The sequence below is a fragment of the Hevea brasiliensis genome, chromosome 12 (genome assembly GCF_030052815.1).
Source record: "Hevea brasiliensis isolate MT/VB/25A 57/8 chromosome 12, ASM3005281v1, whole genome shotgun sequence".
Taxonomy (NCBI): Eukaryota; Viridiplantae; Streptophyta; class Magnoliopsida; order Malpighiales; family Euphorbiaceae; genus Hevea; species Hevea brasiliensis.
In genome coordinates this window covers 2,994,140-3,009,970 of record NC_079504.1, presented here as the reverse complement: position 1 = coordinate 3,009,970, position 15,831 = coordinate 2,994,140, and the positions used below count along the sequence as shown (strand labels likewise).

The window sequence follows — 15,831 nt, the reverse complement described above, 5'->3', positions numbered from 1 at the left end:
AAACATCTATTCATACTTGAGAGTTGAGAGCTCCCTGGTCACACTGAACCGAGTGAGTTGAAATGGGTCCATGCTTCCTGCGCAAGAGTAATTAACCTTTATTAATTATATTCCAACTTTGCGATCAATTAACCATTACCAAACTGTTGCCAAAGATTAATTGGTCTAATAAACCTGGTTCAGCTTTTTTATTATCTGGAGGGAAATAAACAAATATATATTACCTGAAAAATTTCAAAAACTTTTTCTGCTGTGTATTTTTGATGTGATGTGGCCCCTTTCTGCTGTAGTTTATCTGGGTGTAGACTGAGTAAGGCCTTCTGGTATGATCTTTTCACTGCATTCCCTTCAATTATGTCAACAAGAGGCACAGGCTTTCACCCGCTTTCAGGCCAACGAACCTGCGTGTGTAATCAATGTCAATTTTAAAGGGCTAAATGTTAGTAGCATGTACATGTAGGGAGTTATCCTTGCAGGTGAGGTTTATTCAATTAGTCATTGCCTGAAAATATGGCTTAAAACATGATAAAATACAGTAGGAAAAAACGGATCTACCGAAAACAGTAATGCACTTCTAAATTGAAATTTTATCTTTCAAGTGAACAACTGTTGGATATTAAACTTGCGTTTCAGCTATCCCATGAACTGTCATTTTGAAGGGGTTATACTGATCCAAATTTGGTGAATAATGACTATTTGGAAAGCTATGCCGTTCTAGTTTATCATGGATCAAACTGCTCATCAATTGGAGCTCTCCAGGAGTTATGATTAGAGTATTAAAGGCTGCCAGTTTATCTGAGAAACTGAAAATGCTAAATGATTTTTTCTTTTAAGTTAAAACTTTATCGTTTTATGAGTTTCACTTCTTGTTATTAATTTGGAAGCTTCATTTGGTGTTATTAATTGGAGCATAGAGTTATATTTTGAGCACTGTAAGTATCCATGTAAGCAAAGATAAATGTATCAAGTCATTTAAGGGAGTTCAGTATGAGACTTGTGTGCTCTTTCTTCCTACTTCTCGTGTAAGTGTGTGTGGGAAGTGCTCATCAGCTTCTAACAACAGCTAACTCACATATTGTAAAGTTGAGAGCAGGGAACGGATGTTCCCTTCCTTTCCATTTGAACACTTCCGAATTTTAGCATTAATGACCAGCAATAAATGAGCTCCAGTTAGCATTTCCTGCCATAACCAAAGAATTGATAGGCATGCATTGGTGTATATTCCACATTACTTGGATATCTTCTCTGTCATCACCAGCTTGTGGCAGTTCATCTTCATCCTGAGGTAATTCTTGAATCTGCTCATAAGCCAAATTTAAATTAGTTTGTTAGAAGCTGCAACATAGTAATAGCTTATAAAGGAGTTAACAGAATGCCTGCACCCATTGCAGACACAGAAAGATGAGGTTTAATTTATCTTTGCAACGGTAAAGTTGAGATTTAAAAAAAAAAAATTCCCCTAAGAAGTGAATGTACAATTGCAAAGTGAAAATAGACATGATTGCACATCAGGATATTCCCTTGGGAGGAATCATCTGGATCTCCTGCTATTGCTTCTGAGCTGACAACCACACTTCAATCTATTACATATCCTATCCTTGAACAGCTACAAATACTGTATGTGGCAAAACTTAAACAAGGGAATATAGTACTATAAAGCAATCCATTGTAGTGACAAAGGTTGATGTGATTCTAGGGTATTGTTTGAATCACATTACCACTTGACTGCACATGGTAAAAGAAGCCTTTTCTTTTTCTTTTTTTTTTTTCATTAGACTTCATTTGGATTTGAATTCGAGGCCTCATAGGCCTAGAGATTCTAGTACCACTAAATCAAAGTTCATTGATAAAGGAAGCCTATTTTAGCCAACTTTCAAAGTAATTAAAATATAATGAATCAGATAAAAGTGAAATACGTTCATGCTTCTTCACTTTCTTTGCTCTAGTAGATATTAGAAGGTCCAGGACAATCATTTATGGAGCCCTAATCCAACATTATCCACTCAACATCCAGCTACTAGAAATGACCTAAATCTGATCATGCATGACATCATTTTATCATAACTAATTCTTACTACATATTTAGTCAGGCAACACCAATCATCTGACCGAAAATTTACTCCGACGTACCTGCAGATGCTGACCTTCCCTCATGTCCAGAAGAAATATCTGTGGACTTGTGGTTGTTGGTCATTGTCTCAGAATGTTGGTTCTCTAACTGCTTAAGGAACTCATCCACCTGAAACGCTATGACATTCATTCAGAATTTTTCCGGAAATTTTTGGTATTCAGAATATTTTTTTATTGTATGAATTGTTAATGTGAGGGCAATCAAAACAAAAATCTCCTAAAGCTGGGTGCCACGATTGAAGCATCTGGTGTATTGTTCTTGTTCACATAGGGCAAATGCACTTCCTCATATACTTTAGTTGAGTTAACACTTGCATCATCCTCTGTCTTGAATTTGACTCTCTCATTCCATCTAGAGCTTTGAGTTTGAGAGTCCACGTTGAATTGGGGTTTGTTTGAAGCTTCCTGGTTGAAAATTTTAACAAATTCCTTGACCTTTCCCCTAATTCGATTCTTTGCAAGGCTGTCTCCTGATTTTGTGGGTGAACCTTGCAAGATGGATTTATCCATTTCTACATTATTCAATATAGTTCCTTTTCCATCTTGTTTGTTTGCTTTCTCACTAACGTCAAATACTGCTGCTGATTTTTTGATGCTTTTCATCTTGCTTTCCTCTAACTCATTTTCTATAGTTATCTCATCAGTGCCTGCATAAGTAATAAATCTAAAATTTGAGACTTTAAATGAGAAGCAATGCTCTTGATCTAGAACATGATTGGTCTTTTTCAAAATAATTACCTATCAACGGAGAACTTAGTGTTTTTAACTCAGACTTGGGAGCTTCTCTATTGATGGAATTTTAGCTTAGCCAAACTTAACTAAGAAAGAGAGCATATTAGGAACAAAAGAAAATGGGAGAAGGTTATTCTTTTTATTGAATAATGATCTGCTTAAATACATGAGTTTGCAACTAAAAGCCAGAAATAAAAACAACAAACTTCCTAAACTTTAGCTACTAACTTTAACAGATAGTAAATAATAGAAATCAAAATAAATCTCCTCAAAACTTGGTCAAAGAGCATATGTTGCACTGAATATCAGTTGCAGCACTTACAACCTGATCTTAAATACACTTGGCATTCAAACCTGAGCCTGCAGCCTTAGTTTCACATATGCAGCCACCTTTGCTAGCTATGTCAGCATCCATATCAGCAACCCTGCAACTACTGTTGCACACATTCAATACTCCTCCTTGCATCAGTGGGTGGAGATTCCAAGTTTCTCTCTTAGAAACTCAAACCTGCTTCTAAGAAGAGCTTTAGTGAAGATATTTGCTAGCTGGTTTTCAGTCTTGCAATACTTCAAGCACACTACACCATCCTTTTGAACATCTCTGAGAAAGAACAATTTTATACTGAAATGCCTTGTTTGTCCATGAAAAACTGGATTGTTGGAAATGGCTATAGCTGCCTGATTATCCACAAAGACTTTTGTGCTTTCCTTCTGTTCCATATGCAAATCAGCCAATAATTTTCTGAGCCACAAAGCTTGATTCACTACTGCTGTAGCAGCAATGAACTCTGCTTCAGCAGTTGATTGAGCCACTATCTCCTGCTTTTTTGAACTCCATGAAAATACTCCTGAGCCAAGTGTGAAGCAATACCCTGAAGAACTTTTCATATCATCATAGGAACCAGCCCAGTCACTATCCGAGAAACCAAGAAACTGAAAATCCTGGCTTTGTTGAAACAAAATTCCATGATCAAATGTTCCTTTGACATATCTAAGCACGCGTTTAGCAGCTTTAAGATGCAATTCACTAGCACAATGTAAGAATCTGGATAGAATTCTCACAGCATATAGTATGTCAGGTCTTGTTGTTGTGAGATACATCAAGCAGCCAATAAGACTTCTGTAGTTAATCTCCTCCACTTTCTCAGTTCCATCTTCCTTGTAAAACTTCTCCTTTTGATTTATAGGAGTGCTCATTGGCTTACACTCCTCCATCTGAAATTTCTTTAGGATCTCCTTAGCATACTTCTTTTGGCATATGAAAATACCTTGCTGATTTTGTTTGATCTCCATGCCAAGAAAGAATGCCATAGCTCCCAAGTCTGACATCTCAAACGCCCTTGTCATTTCTTTCTTGAATTGCTCAATAAGTGTTGCATTGCTTCCTGTCACTAAAAGATCATCTACATAAAGTGAGACAATCACAATATTTTTATCAGCATGCTTAACATACAAAGTGGACTCACTCAAACTCTTCATAAAGCCTAGGTCCAGCCAGTGTTGATCAATTCTGTTGTACCAAGCCCTTGGAGCTTGTTTCAATCCATATAGAGCTTTCTTAAGAAGATAAACTTTGTTCTCTTGACCCTTTACAATAAATCCCTCCGGTTGTTCAACAAAAATCTCCTCTTGTAGATATCCATTGAGAAAAGCTAATTTAACATCAAGTTGAAATACCTTCCACCTATTTTGAGCAGCCAATGCTAGCAGCAACCTGATAGTGTCCAATCTTGCTACAGGAGCAAAAATTTATGAGTAATCTACACCGAACACTTGAGCATAGCCTTTCACCACTAGCCTTGCCTTGTTAATTGAGCCATCTGCATTCAGCTTGGTTCTGAACATCCATTTGACACCAATGACTTTTTTGTGCTCAGGTCTATCAACCAGCTCCCATGTCTGATTTTTCTCAATCATTCTCAACTCCTCCTGCATTGCAACCATCCATCTTGGATCATTTTCAGCCTCTTCATATCCTGCTAGTTCAAGAATAGCAACACTGAATCTTTGATAAACATCATAGAGCAATCTAGTGCCTCTTACAGGAGGGTCATCAATTAATTCATCCTGGTTTTGTATAGGATCAGCAATCAGTTTCTTTTCTGTAGTATTCCAGTTCCATTGCTCATTCTCCATGAAGTGCACATCCCTGCTTATGAGAATTTTCCTTGTGTGAGGTTGGAAAACTCTGTAAGCCTTAGATATTGAGCTATATCCCACAAAGATGCCAGGCTCAGCTTTCTTATCAAACTTATCTCTTTTAATCTGTGCCACATGAGTAAACCACAAGCATCCATTTGCAAAGAGAGCTTGTAACCATACTAGGCCTTAAAAGGAGTCTTCCCATTCACTGCTTTGGTGGGAAGTCTGTTTAATAGAAATACTACAGTGTTTGCAGCCTCTGCCCAATACTCCTTAGGCAATCCTTTTTCATAGAGCATGCACCGGACCATTTCCACAATTATTCTGTTCTTCCTTTCACTCACTCCATTTTGTTGTGGAGTGTATGGATCAGTGAGTTGATGCTCAATGCCTGCTTCATCACAGAATAAGTTAAATTGTTCTGAAGTATATTCTTTGCCATTGTCAGACCTTAGAACTTGAATCTTGCAGCCACTTTGGTTCTCAATCCACTGCTTGAATTTCAAAAAAACTCCTGCAACTTCTGACTTAAACCTGAGAAAATAAATCCAACACATTCTGGTGAAGTCATTAATGAAAACTATGTAATATTTACTCCTTTTGAGTGAAGGAGTTCTCTGAGGTCCAGCCAGATCAGTGTGGATGAGTTGCAGCTTCTCAGTTGCTCTCCAAGTTGACTGTGAGAAGGGTAATCTTGCTTGCTTGCCAAATTGACAAGCCTTGCAATTTGGCACATCAGCTTCCAAATGTGGGAATCCCTAAACCAGCTGATTCCTTTGCACAGACAAGACTGCTGCATGATGAAAATGACCTAGTCTTTTGTGCCAGGTCTCTGTGTTGCTCATAGCAATAGGATAAGCTGCTTGTTCCTCCTTCATTGGATCTAGTGAGAAGCTTTTGCCTCTCATTTTGATTCTGAAGACTTCCTTATCATTGGCATCCTTGATTAGACATTGCTTATCTTCAAAGATGACTTTAAATCCCTTATCAAGTAACTGTCCCACACTTAGCAAGTTTTGGTCAATATCAGGTACAAACAAAACATCAGTAATTAATTTTGTACCTGTGTAACTTTCAATGGCTACAGTTCCCTTTCCTTTGATAATAATGTGCTCACCATTGCCAATTCTGACTTTTGATACCTCTGATCTATCTAGCTCTTTGAAAAGCTCTTGATCATAGGTCATGTGATTGGTACAACCACTATCCACTAGCCAACATTCACTTGAGCTGCTGCTTGCAAAACAAGTTGCTACAAACAACTGCTCTTCCTCCTCCTGCTGGTCTGTAACTTGAGCCTCATTCCTCTGCTGAAAATTGCTTTTGCAGATTCTCTCATAATGCCCCAACTTGTTGCACTTATCACACTTAACATAAAGTCTTCTCCAACACTTAAAAGGTGGATGACCCTTTTTGCCACAGTGTCTGCAAGGAGGAAATTCTTTGTTGTTTCCTCCACTACTGTTGCTGGTGTTAGCAGTTGCTTCTGGTGTGCTAGAATTCTTCTTTTTATTTTTCTTGATTTGCAATTTAGCTTGCAATGCACCCTCCACAGAACCTTCAGCCCTCATTATTCTTCTTTGTTCTTGGGCCTGCAAAGCATTTAGAAGTTCTGCCAAGCTGATTCTTGACAGATCTTTAGCATTCTCCAAGGAAGAAATGGTAGCTTCAAATCTTTCAGGGATAGTTACTAGTATTTTCTGAACTATTCTTGAATCAGAAAATTCAGAACCAAGTAATCTTACCTTGTTGACAATGCTAAGAAGCTTATCAGCATATTCTTTAATTGTCTCTGACTCTTTCATTTTCTGCATCTCAAATTCTCTGACTAGGTTCAGCACTTGCATTCCCTTAATCCTCTCATCTCCTTCATATTCATTCTTGAGGAAATTCTAGATTTCAAATGCTGATTTCATTGTCATAATTCTGGTGAAAATTGTTGATCAGACAGAAACAAATAAAGAAGCTCTTGCCTTTGACTTTCTTGCTTTCCTTTCCTTATGATTTCTAAGTTGTGCCAATGTTGGATTGTCTGGTAATGGAAGAACTTCGTAGTCTTCCTCAACAGCTTCCCAAAGATCATTTGCCTCTAGGTATGCCTCCATTCTGACTGCCCAGACATGATAATTGTCACCATTAAACACTGGTGGTGCTAGTGCTGTGAATAGCATTTCAAAATCCATTTATTTAATGGATAGAAGCAAGATGTTTAGGCCTTTTTGGTGAGGTTCACTCGGTTTACTCACAAGTACCTTTAAGAGGACAGCTCTGATGCCAATTTGATGGAATTTTAGCTTAGCTAAACTTAACTAAGAAAGAGAGCATATTAGGAACAAAAGAAAATGGGAGAAGGTTATTCTTTTTATTGAATAATGATATGCTTAAACACATGAGTTTGCAACTAAAAACCAGAAATAAAAGCAACAAACTTCCTAAACTTTAGCTACTAACTTTAACAGCTAGTAAATAACAGAAAATCAAAATAAATCTCCTAAAAACTTGGTCAAAGAGCATATGTTGCATTGAATATCAATTGCAGCACTTACAACCTGATCTTAAAGACCCTTGGCATTCAAACCTGAGCCTACAGCCTTAGTTTCACATATGCAACCACCTCTGCTAGCCATGTCACCATCCATATCAGCAACCCTGCAGCTACCGATGCACACATTCAATATCTATTTGAATTCTGAAAGATAACATTACCGGGACCATCTTCATGATGAGTGCTTGGGATTTCAGGTCCACATTTAGGAAGAATTGCCTCTTCAAAAGTCTGCCCTTGTTCTATGCCACTATGGGTGCTTATATTGAAAAGATAACCATTCTCTTTCTTATCAAGTTCAATCTCAGAGAGCTTAGCATCTTATGATACGCTAATATTGAATGAGGGGCAATCAATATCCTGTGGAGTCACTGTTGGTAATTCCTTTTCCATACCTTCAGATGCCATCCGTCCAGACGCACTTGAGCACCTCTCAAATTTAAACTTCACTTTCCATTTTGGACCATTTCCTCCTCCAACAGGCAATGCTAGGGGTACCCCTTTGCTTGCCCATTTGTAAATAGAGAACTGAAACTGGTCGCTAATCGTTGGAACTTTAGAACGATTTGAATCCAATTTCAAATCATTGCCTTTGTTCTTTTCATCAGGTTTGACAAAGTTTGGTAACTCTTCACTGCCAAGAGATTGCTCATGCAATAAAGGGCTATGGAAATAAACATCATTTCTTGACTACTCCTCAACTTGATTTGCTAGGCTTGAAATCTAGACAGAGGAGAATATGAATAAAGGCTTACACCATCTGAAGTACCATCCTTATTTCTGTGATGATTACGGGCACTGGATCCAAAAGTTGGCAAGTCAGATCCTTTAATCAGTTTGGCAGAGAGGCTGCAAAAGTTAGCAGCATGTAGTTGATATATGCCTTTTGAGAATTCAAACAAATATTCAGCTAGTAAGATCCTTACACACCCATACACAAGTAAATGCGTAGTTTTATCCAACTACTTAAAAGGAAATTGAATACAATTTGGTAATCAGGAAATAGTATATAAATAGTTTGCTCCATAAGAGAATTAATTAGTCTTAATCAGGTGAAGTAAGCTACAAGCTCTAAGATGAAGTGATGAGCAAACAGTGTGTAGAAGTAAATCCAAAACCTGAATTGTGCAGGCAGCGATGAACTAGTGAAGGGCTCAGCCCTTAGTGGCATAGGAAGAACAGGGCTTAGACTCTCGAACCTAGAGTGGAAGGAATGGATCTCGATCGTTCTTCCATGAAGAAGAAGTAAAAGACTCCTTGACTTTAAAAACATCATCAAAGAAGTCTTCCCTTGGATATCGCCTTCTAATAACACCTTCCTCTCTAAAGACCGGCTTCTAGCTCAGACCAGATCACCGGGGCCGATATGAACTTGTTTCCTCATCACTCCTTAACGCTTGTGAATCTATACTTTCACTAAAGCTGCATCGCACCTCCTAAATCAAGGATCACCTTGGAGGGCCACCAAACACATCGTTGAAATCAATATCTGATGAGTTTCTACAAGGGCTCTTTGGAGAAGAAATTGGATGGTTCATAAAGGATGTTTGAGGGCTATAACCCAAAAGAACGCTCTCTTCGTGATAAAACCTCTTCATTTTTACTAGTACCTTTAAAAAGAAAATTTGGCGGGAAATCTCTTTGCAGCCAAGTGATTGTGGAATAACAGAAAAGAGCTAATGAGTATTGGTTGTTGCAGCAAAAATAGCAGAGATTTGGGATTTGAGAATCTGAATAGTTAAAACTTGGAGGCTTTGCGGAGGAGGCGGATGATGTGCACTTCGAAATTGTGTAAACCAGAAAGAAATAAAGTAAACACACAAAACCAACAATATTTATATGGTTCACCTTCAACATAGGGTTAGATCAACTAGCATGTCATCTTTCACTATTATTAATAAATAAATCATATCAATTACAAGTTTAAAATATACTACTCACCATCCCAATTACACCCAAGAACCTATACTATACTATATAAGTGCTCATAGTAAATATATTAATTAGTCTCTTTCAGCAAGATATTACGTGGTTTACCCTCTATATAGGGCTACATCTATTGGCATATCATCTTTCACTATTATTAATAAATAAATCATAATAATTACAAGTTCAAACTATACTACCCTTCATCCCAATTACACCCAAGATAACCCATACTACATAAGTGCTCATAGTAAATATATTAATTAGTCATTCTCAGCAATATATACCACAAAAGGTGTCTTCAACTATATGGGTAAGAGCTCTATCACCAATGGATAATAATTACTCTCTCTTAAATTCTATGCCCTTTACCTTAAACAGATACCTCTTTTCTTTCATGGGACTGCAATGGGCAGGAACCCCTCATTAATAGACAGACCCAAATCCTCAGCAATTGGTAAAGTTTCTCTCTATAATTGGCAACAGCCTCACGCTATGAGTCGAAAGTCAAATAAAATTTTTTATTATTCTCAGTGTTAATTTCTTCAATCATAATTTGATTAGGAGTCTAAATAACACCAAAATAAGAGTTCTACTTTATATAAAAATATTTCTCTCAACTCAAATTATAAAAAAAGTCTCTCTAAATTTCACTAGAATTTTGAATCACAATTCTAACGAGGGGTGGAGGAGAGTACAAACAATTGTGAAGATTTTGAAAGAGAAAATACAGAAGGTGGGGTTAAGGTTGGTGTGGCTGAGTGGGATTGGAAGCCACCCTAGTAGAGAAGGCAACGGGTAGGGGACCCGCGAAAATCACCCTACCCGAACCTGAATCCGATTAATATTCTCAACTACCCAAATCCGTCCCAAATCCGATTAAAATTTATTGTCAACTATCCGAACCCGTCCAAAACTCGATTGTTATTATCCGAAAAATATCCGAACTCGTTTAATTTTATATATTTAATTAATAATCTATATAAAAAATTATTTTTATTAATAATTTATATTTTAAAATTTTAATAATTTCATAAAATATTTTAATTTTATTTTATATAAAATAAAATATATAAAAATTTATAAATATTATTAAAAATATATATATTTTATATTTAATTAAATATTTATATAAACGGGTTCGAATAACGGATATCCAATATATAAAACTTGAACTCGATCCGAACCCGATACGGATATTAAATTTTAAACCTGAATCCGTCTTAAATACAACTATATACTACTCAAACTCATTTTATTAGGGTTCGATCGGATCGAGTATCAGTAAAAATCTGACCCGTTGCCATCCTTACAACCAAGAGAGGATTTCTTTAGGCGTTGTGTGGACAATGGTTAAGGGGAAGAAAATTCCAAAAGAAAATTCTATTGGCGACCGTTAACTTGTGATACCAAGTTCGTTTTGGGTCAGTTTCCTACAAGCTCACCTAGGTTGACAGCCTGCGACTGCCGTGAAATGACCGCAAGTTTTGGACACAACATATGCTTTTTCACAAACCTTGCTCTCCTACCGTCCACGTAAATTAGTAGCAAAAACAAAACCAAAATTAAAAATGTACATGTTCCTAGAACTTTGATCTCCTTTCCCAATAAAACAAAATTTGTCTAATAATATAAGCACCCAGGACGGTTGGCAATAAATAAGTATAGAGGAAGCAACCCTCCGTAAATACATGAATTATGGCCCTACGTTTAGTACTTATTACATATGTCCAGTTGAAGATAGAAACGTGGAGAGTGTAGTCTTAAACCGAATTGTAGGGGATCCATTCTCCCTGACTTCAATTTCGACAATTCTAATGTAAAGGCAGTTTCAGCTTCCATTTAATTCTGATTCAATCAAAATTAAAATAATTCAATGGTCCATTGGAAAAAAAAAAAAAAAAAGGTTTAAACCTGATTGGACTGCTATTTCACGGTTCAAGGAGAAGCAACTGAGATCTGTCCTCCCCTAGGACAGTACCAACCCGGTTAGGACTCATCAGCCATTGATCGACTCCAGTAATAGATTTAACCAAACTGATTCCAGCCTGGTTCTTGGCCCAACCTGGATCATGGCCGGGTCTAGTACCAGTCACAAATTCCAATCTTTGGATGTGAGCTCCATAACGTAGCATATCCATCATGCTAAAAAAAAATTGAGGGATGATTCATGCAATTCTCTGTCACACATGGTTGGTCAAAGACTGATTCAAAAGCCCGTCAAGAACAACTTCAAAAATATAAACTATCAGCACAACTTTTCAAAGCCTTATTGGCCTTTAAAGGCTCTGCAGACTTCTGCTGATAGTTTATATTCTTAAATTTGTTCTTGGACGGCTTTTGAATCAGCCTTGACCAGCCCTGTAAGACCAGGAACTGCATAGATGGCTCGTAGGGCTCGCCGATATGATTCTGAAGACAAAACATTGATGAAAATGTTGGTGCTCAAGATATACCAAAAACAAGTCAATGGGGATAACTGAACAAAACAAAACTTTCAAGTTGCAGAACCAATCTGAAAGAGAACACAAGGGAAAATTCATCACACATTGTTCTTCAAAGGTAAAATCAAATTAACCACTTGTATCTTGTGAATTATAACAAGAAGTGATATGATGAGCCCATCTGCGGGCCAAACCTAATTCTCCTGTAATCTTTTGTAGTTATATTCCTACCAGTCAGATCCTTCAGGGAAAGGCTCCAATGCATCGTGCTTTCCATTAACATAGAATTCTACAACAGCTTTCATTCTTGGAAGTTTATCTGGGTGGTAGTTTACATGAACAATTACTGGCTTCAACTTCTTTAGCCTAGCATCTTTCCTCACAGTCTTGAAAAGGACCTTACTGTTCATAAATAGATAGAAATCCATAGTTCTCTTGGCAGCATGAAGCCCATCATACCCAGGATGTGAAGGGAAAAAGAACTCCTCGTTGAACACTGCTTGGTCCCATGAGTTACGCTGCTGAGACAAACGATCAGCCACACGATCCAAAAGCTCAATTGAAGGAATTGTAGGCCTTATATAAAAGAAACCAGAGTTATAAACCCATATCCTCATTGTATGAGCATAACGAGCCCAACCCATGGCAGGTTCATCAAAGACATCGTTATATCCATAAGCCGTCATATTATTGTGACCATCGGTCATAGATTCAACATCTGAATCCCTATAAAGATAATCAAATGGGTTCTGTAGGTATACTATATCAATATCTGAAAGAAGAACGCTGTAGCCCAACTGCAAAAATTCCCTCAGAATGCGGAACTTTAATCCAGAGACAGCATGGTTGCCTCCTGTTCTTGCAACTGAATCAATACCTTTATCAGGATCTCTCTTGTATACAGGAACATTATTTGACTTGCAGAATTCTACAATATGGTCATCTAATGCTACAACAAGGTAATTGGGTATGCCAACTCTCTTGATATTAGTGAACCAGACCTCTAACATGCTTTGCACATTTGAATTTGCAAGCGCAACTATTAGCTCCCTCCCAACCGCAACATCCTCCAAGATTTTTGCCAACCTTGGATTCACAGATGGATCAGGAACAACAGTTGGGTTAGTTCTCAAACCCTTCACAGTACCAGGAGGCCCAGCTTTCTGCTGTTTACCCAACACCAAAACCTGCTTCTGTGCATGATCTTGTCCTTGTTCAGCCAGCCGCAGCTGTTCACTTAGCTCCCTTACTTGCTTCTTCAACTCAGCATTTTTCTCTGATAGTGAGACAATATCTGATTTAAGCATTTTAATTCGTTCCGCTGATTCACATGGAGGCGAGTCAATCTAGCAAATAAGCAGAGGGAAAATGACACATGTAAGCATCCCAACAATTATGGCATCAGCAAGTAATTCAAACTATAGTTCCCAATGAGACAAAATTAACTCAGAATAGCAAATTAAGCATCCCATGACAATAAAATGAATCAATTTTTTTTTTAAATATTCAATTACAATCTAGAAATCCAAGTTCAAACCAACAATTATAATTATCTGATATCGCTCCCACTGAGCCACAGCAAGCAGCAAGAAAACTACGAATTGAACAAGGGGTGGCATAGCTCAGTAGGAGCTACCATCACAACTAAATTAATACCGCAGGGATGGCTTCACGTTGATTCAATTCCCATCTACAAATTTATCTACTTCAATTGGTGAAGTTTATGAATTCCTCTTTCTCATACACTCACAAATTTAAGTATAGCAATCGATGAAATTAAAGCTCAGTTTCTTTTATATCACTGAATTACTAAAAATAAACTCAGTTCTAGCTCGCAAAGTAACAAGCCCCCGTCAACGGCACTCAAAGTCAACTCTTTCAAGTTCACAAGTTTAACACAAACACACAAAAAAAAAAAAAAAAAAAAAAAAAAAGACCAATTAGAGATTACATAAACACAAAATTAAGCTTAATTCCTTTAACAACAGCAGTACACAGCACCAAAGAGGCAAAGACAGAAAAAATAAGTAAACAAAATAAAAGTGGGAAACAGAGAGCGGCGGGAGCATTTTTGAAGTATTAAAAGGCGAAAAGATCCAAACCTGGAGATTGGATTTAGCAATTCGATGGCTCGAGGCAGTCGAATCGGAGCTAAAGAATCCATGAGGATACAAAAAAGCAAAGACGCATCCGAGAAGAACTCCGATCACGATGGCTATTGCGATTCGAGATCCGCGAAGTGATTGACCCTTTTCTTTACGACCCAAGCCCGCCATGGGTTTTCTCTATCTGGGTATATAATGCACTCGCAGAGCGAAAGAAACTTGCTGTAATTGCATCAATGGATTGATCTGCTTGAAAATTCAAAGTTAACTCCTTTAACACAAACTACATTCTACATATCATGTCCTTCCTTTTACTGTTTCATGAGGAAAATTAGTTGTTTCCACGAATCCAAAGAATAGACTTCGCGTAGAACAGTTATATTAAAAAAATCAAGTGGACAGCGGAGAATAAGATCACGTGTGTCTGACTAGGTGTCTCGCGGATTACCTACCATAGAGACATGAAATATTACCCATACGATGGCAAGACTCTTTGAGTTGTTTTATACTCAGTTGATGATCCAACGGATAGTAGCCCAGATGGTATGGCATCGCTAGTCGTGACTGTCGGTCCAGTCAGAAAGAGGTTCCGGTTGATTAATTCAAGGATAATTGGATGAAGCGCAGGCTTTGGTCTCAATCTCGCTTTCTATGTTAATTATTAATTTTTTTATATAAAAATAGAGAAATATATCATTAATTAAAAATAAAATATAAAAGAAAAAAATACAAATATAGCAATATTATATTTTTGTCAATATAAAACTAACTACTCATAAAATATTATAAAGAATTTAAAAAATTAAATAGTTTTGATAAAATATATAAATTGATTAATAAACATATTATGTACTTCACTCTTTAATTTTATGACTTTATTCAAATTCTATTAAATAACCTTTAAATTTAAGTATTATTTTTTAAAAAAATAAAATATATTAAAAATTCTAAAAAAAATATATTCAAAATATACAGCAATGATGATACGAAAATTTATTCACTCAAATACCTTAGAAGATATATCCAAAATCTGTTTTAAATGGGTACAGAACAAACAGACTGACTTGTTGGTTATTTTGCATTATTCGTCGCTAAAATTTATCCTGACTTCAGTTTCGTACTCCTAACTGCAATAGTTGGGCAATTGGCTGCGGTCTTAACTTATCACTGGACCTGGCATTTTTTTTTTTTTTTGTCTGACATGTTATTGAAAGACCTACGAAGAAGCCAGAGAAGGTACAAAAGAGACTTACTCTAATGGGTTACACAACAAAGAAACATCAAGCAAGATCTTCCGAGCTAGTAAATGGGCTGCTGAATTACAAACTCTACTCACACGATGGATCCTAAGTTTCTGAAAGCATTACAAAAAACTGAGATGTCCATCATGATACCTTCTATCTTGCTCAAATTCAACTCCCCATTTGCTTGGTTGAGATCCGTTAAACTTGACAGTGATACCAGAGTCTGAACTTATTAATCCTATCGAAAGGTGGCTAGAGGCTTCATGATGTGCACTAGTAAGAGTTCTCATTGTTCTTTTCAAGACTTGATTGATGCGGCAGTTGGATGAGAATACCATTCCAAAATGACAGAACAAGTGAAATTTTTATGTAAGGTTTGGGTAGTTGAAAATGAAAATAGATAGATCATGACTTCTGAAAATTAAATTTGGTTGCTAAATCTGTATAATAATTTTATTTTTAAAGTAACTTTAAGCTTATTATGAAAAAGAGTAGTTCGTTTGTAGCACAATCTTAAATATTTCACTAAATTATATTTAATTATTTCAAAAATAAAAGTGAGA

At 36.8% G+C, this 15,831-nt stretch overlaps 1 protein-coding gene across 1 annotated transcript; it reads right to left on the bottom strand.

The window, feature by feature from the left end:
• Positions 1 to 11,951: 11,951 nt before the first annotated feature.
• On the bottom strand, positions 11,952 to 14,494 carry LOC110655819 (arabinosyltransferase RRA3). The gene is made up of 2 exons (XM_021812280.2): positions 14,022 to 14,494; positions 11,952 to 13,265 (listed from the first exon to the last, which is right to left on the bottom strand). The coding sequence occupies exons 1-2, from the start codon at positions 14,193 to 14,195 to the stop codon at positions 12,147 to 12,149; spliced, it is 1,293 nt and encodes a 430-aa protein (XP_021667972.2). The 5' UTR covers positions 14,196 to 14,494; the 3' UTR covers positions 11,952 to 12,146.
• Between the last annotated feature and the right edge of the window lie 1,337 nt (positions 14,495 to 15,831).